Source organism: Parasteatoda tepidariorum, chromosome 10 (genome assembly GCF_043381705.1).
Source record: "Parasteatoda tepidariorum isolate YZ-2023 chromosome 10, CAS_Ptep_4.0, whole genome shotgun sequence".
Classification (NCBI taxonomy): Eukaryota; Metazoa; Arthropoda; class Arachnida; order Araneae; family Theridiidae; genus Parasteatoda; species Parasteatoda tepidariorum.
Genome location: NC_092213.1, coordinates 71,226,917 through 71,243,696, shown reverse-complemented (window position 1 = coordinate 71,243,696; position 16,780 = coordinate 71,226,917). Strand labels below are relative to the sequence as shown.

At 30.6% G+C, this 16,780-nt stretch overlaps 2 protein-coding genes across 5 annotated transcripts in view; one reads left to right on the top strand and one right to left on the bottom strand.

Moving 5' to 3' along the window:
* The window catches only part of LOC107446006 (uncharacterized protein CG3556), a 28,254-nt gene extending 14,153 nt beyond the window's left edge, over positions 1-14,101 (top strand). For both annotated transcript variants that reach the window (XM_016060537.4, XM_043050472.2), the window contains exons 5-10: positions 3,387-3,634; positions 5,177-5,346; positions 6,991-7,180; positions 8,085-8,262; positions 10,951-11,090; positions 13,731-14,101. In XM_016060537.4, the coding sequence (XP_015916023.2) occupies positions 3,387-3,634; positions 5,177-5,346; positions 6,991-7,180; positions 8,085-8,262; positions 10,951-11,090; positions 13,731-13,798 (994 nt within the window). In that variant the 3' untranslated portion in view covers positions 13,799-14,101. The remainder of the gene's footprint in view (positions 1-3,386; positions 3,635-5,176; positions 5,347-6,990; positions 7,181-8,084; positions 8,263-10,950; positions 11,091-13,730) is intronic.
* Positions 14,102-16,014: 1,913 nt separating this feature from the next.
* Positions 16,015-16,780, bottom strand: part of LOC107446007 (uncharacterized) — a 33,217-nt gene continuing 32,451 nt past the window's right edge. For all 3 annotated transcript variants that reach the window (XR_001584340.3, XM_016060538.3, XM_043050473.1), the window contains one exon: positions 16,015-16,362. Coding sequence is in view for 2 of the 3 variants with exons in the window: in XM_016060538.3 (XP_015916024.1) it covers positions 16,252-16,362 (111 nt within the window). In the remaining variant the exon portion in view is untranslated. The remainder of the gene's footprint in view (positions 16,363-16,780) is intronic.

Here is a 16,780-nt window from a genome sequence, read left to right as displayed (position 1 = left end):
CTTTGCGTTACATTTTGCATTGCGACTCAAAATCTATAAAATTTAGATACTTGAAATTATAAGGTGATTAGAAAATATGCAAGGAGTTTGACAGTATGCAAGAAAGTACAATACAATTATTAGTTTTATTTTATAACCGCTGTTGAACACCTGATCCAATTTTGAGTTTATGACTACCAATGTTTAACTACGTACCCTTGTAATTTTGAACTCAATTCAGAATAGTATAAGACAGGGATGGGCAAACTTTTCTGGTCGAAGGCCAAAAATCGAAGAAAAAAAATTTAGTGGGCTAAATAAAAAAAAATACTGTATGCAATTTTGAATGTAAATATTTAATGAGATGAATGAAATTGCGATTTCATTTTCAAAAGTTCCTTATATTAAGGTTCCAAGTTTGATGTATTCATTTTAAGGAACAAGGGTAAATGTTTGTCTGTTATTCTACTTCTGAAATGATTTTTTCTCAGGTTCGTAGATGAAAACACTTGTTCACACATAAATAAAAGGAAGCAAACATAGCCCTGATTTTCTAGGCATGAAATATTTGGGAAACTAGCTTTTGGTAATGATTTGTAAAACTCAATTTTTGGCATATTCAGAAACAATTGCTTCAGATGGCACCAATCTACGGCTATTCTATAAAGAACTTCTGCTCATTTTACCAATTGAAGCTGTCTGTGCTAGCCTCCATCAATTTATGTTTTGTAGAACAAAAATAGAGAAAGTTAAAAGGTCCGCAGTACTTAGTTAAAAAAGAAAGAAAAATAACTTTAAACAAAGTAGACAAGAAAATGGATGTATATTGTTTATATTTGCCACAGATCAGCAAGTTAAAATTCCATCCGCGGGCCGGATAAAACCTTCCGGCGGGCCACAGTTGGCCCGCGGGCCGTAGTTTCCCCATCCTTGGTATAAGAGAACTCCTGGATGAATTGTTATAAGAGAACCTCGATGAACTGTTGCAATGCGAACGGAAAAAAATACCAAATGAATGGTTTAAATACCATATATTTTGGTTTTGTTAAAATTTTTTTCCTCGTAACTTTTTCTCCGTGCGTTATTTTCTGTTCTACTACTTTTGCACTAACTATTTAGACATAAATACTAAAACTGTAACCCTATCATTGAATGTCAAATCCTATTTTGGAAATAAGGCTGTTGCAGTTACCAAAATAAGAGAACCTTTTATTTTAACTACTAAATAAATAAACTAATGCAGCACAGAAAAATATTGCAAAACAATAAGCAAATAAAATTGTATTGCTTAATTTAACGAAAAAATCTCACCTAGAGAGAAAAAACACAAGAAGGAACTTCAACAAAAAGGAAGAAAAAAATGTTCTATTTATTCTTTCAAAAAAAGCAAAGAGAAAGCGTGAACCACCAATACAATATGTCCTTCTTTAATTTCATGCTTTTTGCCAACCTGGTTAATACCTTCAACAGCAATTTAAATTCTGTTTTTTGAAAATAATCGTCTGCTATTATGTCTTTGAAAATAATCGTCTGCTACTATGTCTTTGAAAAAAATCGTCTGCTACTATGTCAATCTTCAACAAAGGCTATTTTTAACACTCTACATTTACTTTAAATATAAAGGTTGCGGATAAATTATTTTTATAAAACATTGCAATTAAACTAAGTATATCAAATTTATTGAATTTTCTTCTGTACATTAAAACATATATTTCGATGCTATGAATTTAGAAATAGTAAGCAATTATAAATTAATACCTTACATTTTATTTGCATAAAAAGTGTATTTTTTTTTTTGAAAAGAAGTTTTTTATATATATTTATGAATGATTTTGTAAACAATAAATTTTCTCTTTTTCTGATGCATGAGATAATAAATAATAATCAATGATGTATGTACTGGTAAAAAATAAGCCATGTTAAATGAAAAAACTATATCGAGAATAGAAAAGCAATTAATCGCTGCAAGGATAAAAATGAATGCATTGCTGTTTGGTTAGGAAAGTGAAGAGTAACAATTATTTTTTATTTGTAAACACTTTGATTAGATTTTAAAAAGCAAAAAGCAATGTGAAAAAGAAAACGTCTTCAGGGCATTTTAGTCTTCAGGGGGCACCAGATCCAAATAAAACTTTTTTTTTAAAAGTGGGATCTGGGAGCCCTTGCCATCTCGGGGCCTCAAGCTACACCTTATTTAGCTTATACGTAAATCCGGCCCTGGACTTATGGCACAGTATTATACACTTCAACCCTAAAAAGTTGGGACGTCTTATGAAAAAAAGAATACAAATAAAAAATTTTATTATTTCAATTTGATCTGAAAGATAAAAGCAAAACTTTCTCTAAGTCTGAAACTGTGAGACACTGAGTCAAACTTTAAATTTCATTGTTCCATCAGACAATCCTAAGCATCCCCTTAAAAAAACTTTTTCAAAATTAAGCATCTATTTAACTGAGTAACAGTTGTATAAAGAATTATTATTTTTTCTTCGTATTCTCCTATGCTCAGTTGCAAGTTATGAAAAAACCATTATCTCTATGGCGTGTGCCTGTTTGCAAATAAATGCACACCAAATGGATGCCAACCTCCCAGCGCGAACGTATATCAACATAGTCTACTCTTAAAATGACGTTGCATAGCTTTCTTTTTGGTTGCTTTCATAAATCGTGTGAAATGAAGAAAATAAAACTTATTTAATAATCAATTAAAACGTTATAAAAATTAAAGAAATGATATCTAAAACTCGTATCAAATATACGCCTTTCTGTTCACATTTAGAGAAACTGATGAAAGAATAACAAATATTGTTGTTACTTGCAAACGATTTTCTTCTGCAGGGAAACAAAAGTAAAAATTCTTTATCTCGCATTTGATTTGTTAAGGGCATGTCAGCATAGAGCCCGCCATTTTCAGTGGTCCAATCAAATCCAATGTTCTTGCAACGTCCTATCTTCAAGAACGTTTCTTTTTCAAATGTTCTTATTTATCGGAATAGGGCGCTAAAACGATATTCTTTTTCTTTTCTTAAAATAATTCTAACATATATATCATAAAAGATAGCATAAATTAAATTCCTGGGAGACGTATTTAACTTTTAAAAGATTTTTTGTTGTTTTAAAAGCATATTTGTATAATTTGATAACGAAATAAAACGGAACTATATGCAGTCGTGGATGAGTACTTAAATCCTATACTACAATAGTCTTTTCTTAACTTGAAACGGAGTATAACTACCATTTTATAAATGTTTCTACTAAGCTGTATTAAGAAATTTTCTTGCTATGTCACGAACATTCTATAGAATTTTTAAGTACGTGATATTTTCTCACACATATTATTAATCTTTCAACTATTAATTAATACTCAATCCACACTGTGCTTATTATAATTTGAGTTTCATTTCCAGCAATGAGATTTCAGAAATAGATTTGAGCTCTTACATCAATTTTCTGCGAGTAACCTGTAATTCCCCACGCCATTTTGCTTCGTATGATTTAATACAGCTGTTGCGAAGTAAGTTGGAATCTTCTGGCAATTTTACACATCCTTCAGTCTATTTGGCTCTGTGTAATGCTAATGAAAAATGGCCTCAAAGAGCTGTATCTGACCTCACAAACGTGTTGACCAGCACATCTGAATACCTCTTTGTTAAAGGTAATATTTAGAATTTGTTTTATTTTACTAAGTTATAAGGAAAATGTGTTCTTAGCATAGCTCTCAACTTTTTCGTTAAGGTTGAAAAATATCCTTTGGGATAGCGGATTGCATATTTAATTTTTCCATCTATCAACAGTCTAGTTTTATTTTTCATTTTTTTTTTCGCTCTTAACTGTGGACAAAGTGATTGCGTTAATTTTTTCAAAAATTGGACACGCATTTAACATCAGGTGTTCGTATCTGTGGTGAAAAGTGTGAAGTCACGACATTCTTATCTCACAGCAGAAATGGAAATAATTTTGAAGACTAAAAATGTTGAAATGTCCCGAACTCATGTTGGTTTGCGTGACTTAATGGTTGCCAAGCAGATTTTAAATTATGACTAAAATTCAATACATAGAAAATTTTGACGATATCAAGAACATTTCTTAAAAATAATTGAAATCAAAGTACTTCCATGTGGGCAAGGCCGTGGGCAGCAGCGTGTATGTGCATAATTAATTTTTGTGTAGATATAGTTAAAATCATTTTAAATTAGCTTATATATCCAAGATACGAATAGGAAAAGTAAAATTAATTTTAATAATTTAAGTATAAAAATAAGTATAAATTTAAGTATAAAAGTATATGTCACTGCTGTTAGTAGGATTTATATTCGTAGGTGGATCCCTACTAAACATCTTATTCTTACTTTTAACTCATCTAACTTAGCATTTTCTGTTAAGCTAGCTAGGCACTATTGACCTGTTAAACCTTATATCCCAAACCCTTTGAAATGCTTTAAAATGTCAAAGGTTTGGGCATTCTAAAACATCTTGTCGAGGTCGACCTGTGTGTGTTCGTTGTACTGGTACTGACCACGAAGACAATTCCTATGAGTTGCCACCCCTAAGCATTAACTGCAAGGGTGCTCATGCCGCGTACTCTACGAGTTGTCCCAACTGGTTCCAGGAGAAGGACATACAATCAGTCAAAGTCTCTCAAAAACCTAAGTTACTGCCAGTATTCGCAGAATAGTATACTCGCGAAATAGTTACTGCCCGTACTAGCTAGAATTTTTTTTAAATATTATATTTATTTATAGTTACACATACATAGTTTAGTATGCTCATTTCAAAGATGGCATAAAAGCCCTCATCAAATTAAGGAACAGAAAGCATAATTTACAGAAGAACATCACAAAGAAAAATCCAGGGTACGGGAGGATTCGAAGCCAGGTTGGCAAGGACCGTTCGAAGTGATATACGAAGCTGAGACAGTTCGACCAGGTTTGGCTTGGTTTCTTGAACCAAGGTAGACACTTTTCCCATGTATCGTGAATTGAAGGACTCTGTTGGGTAGAAATTGAGGTGATGGCACTGTGTAACCACGAAAGCCCTTATTAATGTTTTACAGATATCCATTTTTAAATTATCACTAGTTTCAAAATCAATTTTTTAAAAATGAAGCATCTCAGAAAATAAATAGGTCATTTTTTTTCTCAGCATAGTTTTGGTCTATCAGGATCGCTTCTGCGATTTACTTTCCTTTCTTTTCCAGACATACAATCGTTTGCATTAATGGCTATCTCTTGCAAAATGACTTCCCTCAATACCTCCGAAAGGGGCAGTCTGCTTCCTATCTACATCAGAAGTATTTCTAACTTGAAACAGAAACAACTATCTGACGGTAGTTTTGGAGATATTTACGAAACTGCTATTGGCATACAGGTAAATGCGTTGTTTATCCATTGTTGTAATCGCTGTTCAGACGACTAAAAACAATTACTCAATTTGCGCATAGACAGGATTTCATTTGTTCCGCAGTTAAAGACACGGTTCCCAGCAGATCAGCGAAGTCAAGCATCATCGGCTACGGTTAGTGTGCTGGTAGGTGACCACTTGGATCAGTCTGCGTAAGGACCGAGGGTGCGCGGTATTGATCCTTGTTAAACTGTTCTACCGTAAAGTGCTCGACCTCGCGTGCAGGTCGTCAGGCTACCGAAGCGGGGGTGCAATGCCATCTGCAGAGGATCAAAATTGTGATGGCATGTCTTCGGATCATCCTCAGGGATGCTTCCCAGGCCATCGCCAGTAGCCCATTGTACAGCTCTAGTGCGACGTAAATGAACTACAACAATTGATTCAATCATTTGAATTTAGAATGAATTTTTCCATCATTACATAAAAAGAACTTAAACATACATATATATATAAAACCTATTGAATGTGCAGAAAGTTTTTATGCGAAAATAAACAAATTAAGATCAGCTTAAATTGATTGTTGGCTACCTTTTTGAATATTCTGGCAAGCTAGGACTTCCGGATTGGTAACTATGGATAAATTTATCAGCTACTAGTGCCAGAGATGCCAACTTGCTTTGGACTGTGGATAAGTATTTTGTAGTAGTAGCGTTTTAATGTATGATTTTTTGTTTGGTAAATTCGATTTATAGTTTTTAAACACCGCATTTCTAAATATTTCAAGGGCTTATCTGAAACGCCACTTTTTTGCAGTTTTCTAAGTTGATCCTTTAAAAAAATTGGCAAAATTAACCGAAATCTGCAAATTTTAGTATATAGTCCCCCACTGTTTTCTATAATATTTTGTTGAATCCGAAACAGTTGGTATCGCTGTACTGCCGTGCAATTAAAAAATCAATTTAAGCGACAAAAATAAAATAAAAATAGAGATCTTTATGTATTTGTCGTCTTCGTATGGTATACTAGATATTGCAACCAAAAAAAAAACATGTTTTACCAGTTTTTTGCCTTTCTATTTTAAGGTTCAAATAGTTGACAAACCACTTTTTTCGGAATCAATTGTGAAGTACTTACGTTGTTTTTTCAATTGCACTGCAGCGTACTGCTAATACGCAACATTTTGATATTGTATAAAAAGTACCTTCATCGAAAAATAGTAGGCTATTAAACACAAAACAGTTTAATATTAAGTGTTGGCTTCAAATTTAGTTTTAAAACCTCACAGTTCGCCTATAGTTTCAAATCAAAATGAATGTACTTATATTATTAATTTATAATGGTGATAAGAAGATCACAAATGCCTTGTTTGCTAAAATTTTAGGAGTAAAGTAATTTATACATGTTATTTAATTACAGGTTATAATCTAGGAGGGAACTTTTCAAAATATCAATTATTAGTATACAAATTTTTTTAAATTTCAAGAATAAAGTAATTGATTTACAGGTCATAATCCAAGAGGAAATTTTTCAAAAGATCAAAGTCAATTATTAGTATACAAATTCCCCCCCCCCCCCCNCCCCCCCCCACTGGTTTCGAAGATTTTTGAGAAAATCAAATAAGCAGTGCTTTAAAAGGTTAACAATGAAATTATTCGTAACTTTTTTCTTTAGACATTAATATCCAGTGGAAATGAATTCGCATATGACTGGAATTCACGAGCAGCAGTCAGATATATAACAAATCAACTGAATTCGTCTGAAGTGGATTTTCAAGCTATCTACCTTTCGTTACCACTGTTAAACAGAAAAAGTCTTGCTGATATTGCTGAAAGGAATTGCTCAGGAAACCCGAGAAATAATGGTAATTAAAAATTCAGTTAATTAATATTTTTTTTAGGGCTGCCAACTTTCTATGAGTTTCGAGAAAATTTCTTCTAGTGGTAGCTAAGTAAATGTTTTTAGATAAAATTCTTTATTTTGCAAATTTGATTCAAAGGTATTTGATATAAATTATTCAAAAGTTCATATAAAGCGCCATTTTGTCCCAACTATTTCGCGCTAGATTTTTAAAATATTTTATTTTACATTACAACAGGCGTCGAACAGTCGACCCAATTCTGAGTTTACAACTATCAATGTTCATGACAACTCCGTAGTCATGTAATTTTGAACCAAACCCAAAAAACAAGGGAACTCCTAGATTGAAACAAATAAGTCTTCCTGGAGGACTTTTTGATCTAACTAACCCGCATTTGTATTACATGCAGAGGGAAACCTTGAAATCCTCCCACAGTTAGCCAGACGACAAAGGAATTCTAATCCATGATCCATCTACCACTAAGGGTATTTTGCGTCAACATTGTGGTTGGTGCAAGCCACCCGGCTTGCGTTAGAATTCGAATCAACCAACCATCACTGGGATTCAACCTGACTACTATTGGAGAACGCTCTATCCCCTGTAACCTAAAACTGTGAAAGCTTTTCTTTCCAATTGTCTACCAGTCAATAGAATTTCTTACAAAAAGTGTAGTAGTTGGCATGCCTAAATTCTATATAATGTGATCACTGTCCTTAAGAGATTAATCATTTTCTGCCCTATATTTTCACTATTGTTACTTTTTTTATATCAACAACTAAATCTAAATAGTTAAAGGATTCAATGTCTTTTTCACTCGCGAAAAACAAGAACAAAAATATGTTCCTTTAATAACTTATCAATTACATTGGAATAAAAGTATTAATTTTTCCCCCTTATAATATTGCAGAAGACTCCGTGGATGAACTCAAAGGATCTAAAATTGAAGTACCAGAGGGTCATGTCCGATATTCGCTATTTATAGGAGATAAGAAAGAGCTGATACGTACTATAACATTTCAAATCCCTGATAATTTTACAGCTTATCAAGTGATGCTGATGGCAGAAGTCCAAGATTTAAAATATAAGTAAGTTCATAAAATGGGTTGATATAAATTTAATATGTCGCGTGACAATTTCAAATATGAAAGTATTTATTTTTACAAGATTCATTTCTTATTATTTTACAAAATTAAAAAAAAAAAAAATAAAAACTCTTAAAATTTAGAGTTTTTAAAATATGTTATCGTGAATTCAAAATGCATTTCAATTAAGAAAAGGTAAATTAAAATACCCCTATTTTGACACAATTTTAAAAAAGTAGAATCATAAAATTCTCTCGATGTAAGCTAAAATTATGTTTAAAAATAAATAAAATTTAAAAAAAAATGCGTTTTAAAATCGGTTTTAACAAATCAAATAACTGAAACCCCATATAACTTTTATGAGACGTGGGAGCGATTTTCGGTGCCGACAGAACCTTGACGAAAGTGATGTTATTAAAATCTGACAAAAATAAAATTATTTTCTCAGTTCCATTTTGTCTAATCTCTCTAACCATCTCAAGTTTATCCTTTTAAGTTTTCTTTCTTTCCTAAGCTCGTTCATTGACAATGGAAGAAATTACGATTGACAGTACAAAATAAAAAAAAACAATTAACTTAAATTATAAAAGAAAATCTTAACTTATATTGTAACTTAAAACATCAGGCACAGAGAACTGGATGAAATTTGAGTAATCTAGATAGTCGGAAAATGAGGGAAATTTTGCAACTGCTGCAAGCTATAAATTCTGCTTGCAACGATTATGAAGAAATTGAAACTTGCATTGTAATTATGCATAGATGTGTAGTTAGAATTTGAGCCTTTAGGCTGGTCGGATTTTCGATTAACTAGATTCTGTTTGTCGATGAACTCTTTTTGTACTTGCAAAAATTACCATTCGAGCTTGCATTGTTAACAAAGAAAGAATTTCATTTGAAATTTGATTAATTTAATCTGATAAAAAGTAGTTAAGATTACCTAGAACGGTAATTTCTATTGAGCACTAATATGAGTAAAAATTCTGCTTGTAGCTGCTAGAAAATGCTTAAAGCATGCATTATCATTAAGCACAGAGGTACAGTTACAAATTGAGCCTTGTAAATAGTTGGAGTTTCAATTGATGATAAATTCTGCTTGTGTCGGTTTCTAACCGACTAAAACTTGTTATATCGGCCGACAAAGTTATACTATGGATGGTGTTTTCTACACTAGGGAAAGCTGCAAGCTCGGTACCGCCTAAATTTTCGTGTTACTGTTTCCGTTGTATTTTAAAGCCATTTGGCATCATTGTGTTTTGAGATTCTTGCGAATAATGTATTTGATTACTCATTACTTGTGTTTACAACGCTAAAAGTGTTAACACTAACGTAAGATAGTGCACAGCTTGCAACAAGAACAAACAGTAATAAACTTATGGAAAGAGGCCATACCAAGACTGCCAAAAAAGCGAGTTATTCAAAATCTAGCAACCATGTCACCTTTTTTAACAATATATCTCTAAATAACTAAAACAAATTTTCACTTCAAACTCACCAGAATTACGAAATAATATTAATATCTTATGAAATACGGCAGATTTGAGCTCAGAAATTATCTAATTTTTTTCTTTTATTGAAAACAAAATTATCCGTTTAAAAATATCGCCTCGCAGATTAACGTGCAGTAAGCAGCTGCAAACTTTCTAACCGGAACTAGAGCAGGCATACAGCTCGAGATTGTTATTGTTTACATTTGTACTGAAAACACCATCCATACTTAAAATTTGCTCATTCTAGCATGTTGCGAAATCTGTTCAGCAGCAAACGAAGAAACAGTACAAAATAGTGAGCACCTCTAGCGGCAAATGACATTTCCGGGCATGGGTTCCTATGCAGATCTAGTCTTGTTGATGTGCCTTTACTCCCCGAGAAGTTTCTCGCAGCATTTGTGCGACACCCTGTTGCATATGGATGGGTGATCTTGTAAAGCTAAGGGTGGTGGCGCTAGTGGTAAAATTGCTCTTTCAAGACTTCCGGGTTACTGCTTCCGATATATTTTTACGCCGCAGATTGAAAAAACGCGCCATCATATTATTNAAAAAAAATTTAATAGTATATTTCACATGTACCGAGTTCTTTCTTTCAGCCTTTAAACTTCAGCATTATCATAATAATATTATAATCATTAGAATATTTTCTAATAAGGCTAATTTAAAAAGATATTTTTAAAGACATTTTATTTAAATGTAGCCAAATAAGGGATAAAATGCAAAACATGGCAAACATTAAGAATTATTCACAATGAGATATAAACTTTCCAAAATTTTTTTTGGCCTTACGACCTCTGAGAATCAATACATTTCTGAAAGCTCTTATGAATGTTTAGATTTGAACCCAAATTACAATAACAAAACTGCATAGAATATTAGGCTTGTTCACACATCGCCTCGTAGTCATAACATAAGCGGAGGGATACACCGGAAATTTTATAAATTTCTTCTGGTTTAAGGACGCTTGTTATTGTTTACATTAGACCACCCATCCATAAAATTTTAAACTAAACATTTAAACAAAAAAAAATTAATTAAAAATATTATTAGAAAAAAAAAACTAGAGCTTCGAGAGAGAAATCGGTTGCAGATTTGAACTTAGCAATACATAAGTATCTAACATTTTTTTTTTTTTAAATTTCATGAAACAGGAATTTTTTTTTTTCTAATGTAATAAATGAGTACCATACTTTTTATTTACCAGATTTCTTTGGAAAAGTGTATCTGGCAAAATGTATGTGCAAGAAATCTCACAAATACCAAACAACCCCGAAAATGGAAAGTTCTGGCTTCTATATTTGGGCTCTAATAGCAGAAAACCACTTATTCCTTACTTTAATAAGGGTAACATGTCTTTATATTTTAAATTACTATGCTTAAAAAAGTGATTTTTAAATTTCGTTTATACTCTGTTATAAATATAGTACCATATTCTTTGTTTAACCCATTTATGATAAGCATCCTTTTAAAAGCATGGTTCTTTATAAAGATTTATTTTGGGGAAACAAGATATCTTTGTTTAACAATTAATATATTAAAAATGCAAATATTAATATTTAAATCTAAAAATCAATCTACTCAAAGCTAAAGAGGTAGACAGTGGTAGGAAATATCTAATTGGTATAACAGGGTAGCTACAACCAGGTAAAATTAAGAAAGTGGTAAAGAAAAATCAAGGAATCAAAATGTTTTTATTAATATCTATCTACCAAATAAATGTATTTGCAAAATGAAGTAAATATATTAGGATGTTAAAACTGATCAGACTGAGAAGTGGTTTAACGCGCTGATATAAATCCTGTAATAGTGATCTCAGGGCTGTCAACCGAAAAGTATAATCGCTGTGCCAGCACAATAAAACATCATACGTTTATCAGTATCTCTATATGCCGGTCAAGACAAGTGTTAAAGTGTACTGAAGTAGAAGTTTGTAGATCTGAGGATTGAATTTGCACCTCTATAATGAATGTTTGATTATGCTGCATTATCCTTTAACATTTTGAGAATGTTTAAGTACAGTATTTATCCTCTAATTTTTCTTCCAAATCACGCACTCCACCAGGATTTTCGTTTATCTCATTCAAATGTACTATTGTTGAAGAAAAGGATATAAACCCAGATAATTTAATACATTAATACAAGATTTTACATTGTGAGAACATTTATTACATTATACCATACATTAATACAATCATTTAATACGAAGACTCCCCCTGTAGTAATAGGTATGATTTCTATGGCATTCAAAATTTGGTGACAGACTCTCCAACGCAGCTCAAACAACGTGAACATTTAATACATTGTGAGAACATTTAATACATTATACCATACATTAATACAATCATTTAATACGAAGACTCCCCCTGTAGTAAAAGGTATGATTTCTATGGCATTCAAAATTTGGTGACAGACTCTCTAACGCAGCTCAAACAACTAAACTAAAATACTGAACTTAATAATAAATTGCACAAAATTAAACCAGAAATAAAACCATTTCAAACCAGACAGTTCATTATTACAGGGTTCAATGTAGTTACCAAACTAATAATTATACATTACGAATTGTTATAAATAATTATGCTGCTTTAAATATAAAAATAAAATTTCTCGAAAAATGTGAGGGCATTGGCAACAGGGTTCGTTGATTTAAATCACGATTTAAATCATGATTAAAATCAAATGATTTTTTTAAAAAAATCATTGATTTAAATCAACTGATTTTTATATATATATTATATTGATTTTAAAAGTTAAAAAACAGTGCTTTAAATTATTGATACTTTTATTATTTTCTTTTCTTAGTTTTAAAATTTATTTTAAATAAATTGCTGCATTAATTAATTTTAGTTAACGAAATTACTTTCTTTCTTGGAGTGTGTTAAACACATTTAAAATTACATGTTTAAAAATCTTTTGATTCTTAACATTGAAAGTACAGATTAAAGTAAATATTTAATGCTGTCTTAATATAGACTTGCATAGCTGTAGAAAGTAAATAAACATGCTTTTTTTTCAAAAAGCAAATGTTAATTAAAATTCTACCTTTTGATTAAAAAAGCATGAAATTCAAATCTACATTATAGTTTATTGATGGAAATTTCTATATTTCCAAAGCTTGAGGTTATATTAAAAAGAAATTACCTTAATATGCCAAAAATAGAAAAAAAAAAAAAAAGCTGAGTTCAGATATTTTTTTCCTGATATAGTGTCATTCTTCCCTATCAAAGTCTATTTGAAGCAGTAGGGTTATTAACTGGTTTTTATTTTTCTTCTCAATATGTTTACGGTATCTTTGAAATTATCAGATTTTCTTTTGTGAAAAAAAATTCCAATGAGTACATAGATTTTTTTAAAAATGTTTTTTAGCTTAACTTATGTATTTTGATAAAGGATTAAAAATGAATATTTTAACATAAAAATATATAGATTGAATATTTATTTTTTGATGAATAACAACATTTATAAACACAATCTATTGCATTTATTTTGCCATTTTATAAATCATGAGAAAAAAAAGAGATCACAATTTTAAATTAAAATTATGCTGTGCTAATTGAAACTTTGTATTATTAGTTAAAGTAGTATTCTTTAAATTATCTATTTTATCTTGTCTTTTAATTTCAATCATGCCTTTGTATCAAAATGGTCGCTATGCATTAATGAAAAATTATTTTAGTAAGTTAGAGCTTCTAAAATATTGTTATAATATAGTTTTAATATTAATTTAATTTTGATTAAACATTTATAAAGTTTTTTTGATCGTAAATTAAAGCTTTTATAGTGTATTTAAATAAAAAAAAAAAAATCTGATTTAAATCAAAAAAATCCGATTTAAATCAAAATAATCCGATTTTTTTGATTTTTTTAAAAAAAATCAAAAAAATCACGAACCCTGATTGGCAACCATAATTCCAAACTATAATATTCTAAACACCTTATGAATTATACTCCATATCAATTAATAATTTTATTATCCCCTTTTAGGTCCTGATGAAGTTAAACTGATGCATGGTGATCATCTAATTATGTGGTACAAGACTATAGAAATTTAACATCTGGGACACAAATGAATCTAGAATTTCCTGTGATTTTCATCTTAAATTAAAACATAGAACAAAAGATTACGGGGAAAAAAAACTTCCTAACTTAAAGATATTTATCTTTCATATGTACAATAGGATAAAAAGAAAAAAAAATTTAATTTATACATCAGAATGAATATTTCAAAAGAAAAGCTTCTGAACCAAAAGACATTTATATTATCTATGTATAACAGAATTGAAGAGAAAAAATATCATTTATACTCATTGTAAATGAATTTTTGCCCTATTTCAATAAAAACGAGATCTAATAAATCATTGTATGATATTTTATAACTGTCAGCGAACCCAAATTTGAGTGTAAAACTACTAATGTTCAACTCTGTAACCTTTGAACCCAATCCAGAAGACGGGGGAACTCCTGAATCATGTATTTAGAGAAATTTGTCTTCGTGGAGGATGTTTTGCTGGAAATAATTTGCATTTAATTTCCAGCAAGGGGACTCTTACCCATGATCTGTTTACCACAGAGGATATCTCACATTAGCACTGTGGTCAGAGCAAGCCAGATGTAGAATTTGTATCGATCATCCAGCACTGGGATTTGAACCCGGTTAATCTCATTGGAAGGCGAATGCTCTATCCCCTGAGCCATTGCGCCTTCATTGTATGACATTATAGAAAATTATGCTTCTTTGTTCCAGTCATATTAGAACAGTAAAATTAGGCAGAACCTTTGAAACTGATATATATATATTCAATTAATGCATTGTTTCCTATGCATTTTTTGTATTACACTGAGAACTAAATAAGATTAAATCTGAGTCAATAAGAAATAATAGATACAGGAAACTAGAAGTGTTTTAGAAAAAAAAAACACATTTTTTGATTTATACCCATTAACTGTACCTGATGTTGTTATTTAATTGTACCTGATGTTGATATTGCTTCCTGTCTACCTAGTAGCTATCACACAAAGTATTGTCTACTTGAAGTTTTTTAAAGTTGATCTGAATTAGATTAAAACCAAGATCATAGGACTCATTGTTCAGAGGTTACAAAGGTTTTATGAGTGATGAATAAAATGTTTGATTTATACCTATTTATCTTGCTGAAAATATAGCTGCAGGAGGCTTTCGTGGTTTTCCTCTCCATGTAACGCAAATGCTGGTCAGTTCCCTCAAAAAGTCCTCCATGAAGGCAAATTTGTCCCAATACTTGATCCAGGAATTCCCTAGTCTTCTGGATAGGGTTCAAAATTACAAGGCTACGGAGTTGAGCATTAGTAGTTGTAAACCCAGAAAATTGGTTCGGCTGTTCAACTACGGTTAAAAATAAAATAATGGGTCCTAGGCACATCAGTGGGTTTTTGGAACATACAAGCCCTCCCACTACTGCAAACTTGTAACACCAGTTGAAGAGGTGGAATAAAAGACTAGTAGCCCAGATCCAAAATAAGGTTTTCCCGAGGGAATCTTCATCAGAAGTCCTTGAAGAAGGCTGTCATGCAAAAGACGATTATATTACAATTAAAATTATGAATTTAAGTTTTCCCGCAATATTATTAATCATACGATTTTTCTCGTAGTTTTATACAAATTAGACAGCAAAACGTGTATCCAACTAAAAATAGTAAAAACAATCTGTTATATTTAAAAAATAAAACAATTAATTCTTGTAAATTAATCAATATATTTAAGACGGGTTGAGTTAAAGATTTAAAGGTTTCAAAAATATAATAGGTAGGAACTCAATAATAATAATAGAAAAATATTGAAATAGAATAAAATTGTATTTGGATATTTAATATATCAGTTATTTGAATAGAGCAAAAATTATCGATTTCGAAGTAAATAACAAACAAATTAAAGCCCAAAATAGAATATAAATGAGTTAATAAAATTAAGGGGAACGCGATCATTTACGAAAAGCGGTAGTACAAATACAAAACAGAGATGTAATGCAATAACCTTATAGGTTCAAAGGTCAAACTATGTGAGGTTGACCTGAAACAGATTGGCATCACCAAATTTTAAATAAGGTAATCACAATGAAATAATCAAAATTAATAATGAGACAATGACTTGTATCCAAATACAAGTATAACATTTAAAGCAATAAATAAATGTTTCGGGAAAAAAAAACAGATATCCCAAAACAACAGCGTACTCAGCGCATACAGAAGATATTGAAGAAGAAAAAAAAAAACTCAAATAAAATGAACATGCTTTTAAGTCAATAAAACTTTCATTTAAGTCAATAAAATTATTTCATAGCTAATATTATTTTTTCATCACACACTGACATTTCACTTGATCAGTTTCATAAATGCATTTGTAAAATACAATATCACATCATTAAATTTTGATAAAAAATACATTCTGTAAAGGATAAAAAGTAAAAAGTTTCTGTGTAAAGAAAATAAATAAATAGTAGTAGCAAAAATTAAAAATTGTCAGGGGAATTTATGACACTCGTTCCTTTTTCAACTTCTGTTTGATCAACATTTTTTGCCTCTCAAGAGTTTGAAGATCCACAGAGTCTTCATCAACAATATAACATGGTTTTTTGTGCATCTAACAAATAAAAAAATAATAATAAATTATTCCTTTAAAACAATTATACAAAAAAGGTACATAATGTTTAATAAAAATACAAGGAAAAAAAACAAGATCCAGTACTATGCTTCATAAGTGACTCTTATGATCATAGTTTTTAGAAGGGTCTTTTTTTATGGAAATGATTTTAAATGTACAGTGCACACTATGGTGCCTGCTTTTTCAAGTTTTTTTTTTCTGGAGTAATATTTAAACATGGCAAAAGTGGCCAATCTACAAGGACATTATAGATAGAATTTTTTTTTTTTTTTTTCAAATCAAGGAATCTCTTCTATGAAAACTGGCCTTAAAATTTCACAATTTTGATTAAAAACACAAAAATTTCACAAGAATCAGTTAGGCTAAATGGTTATACAGTAATTTTTTTCTATGTTTA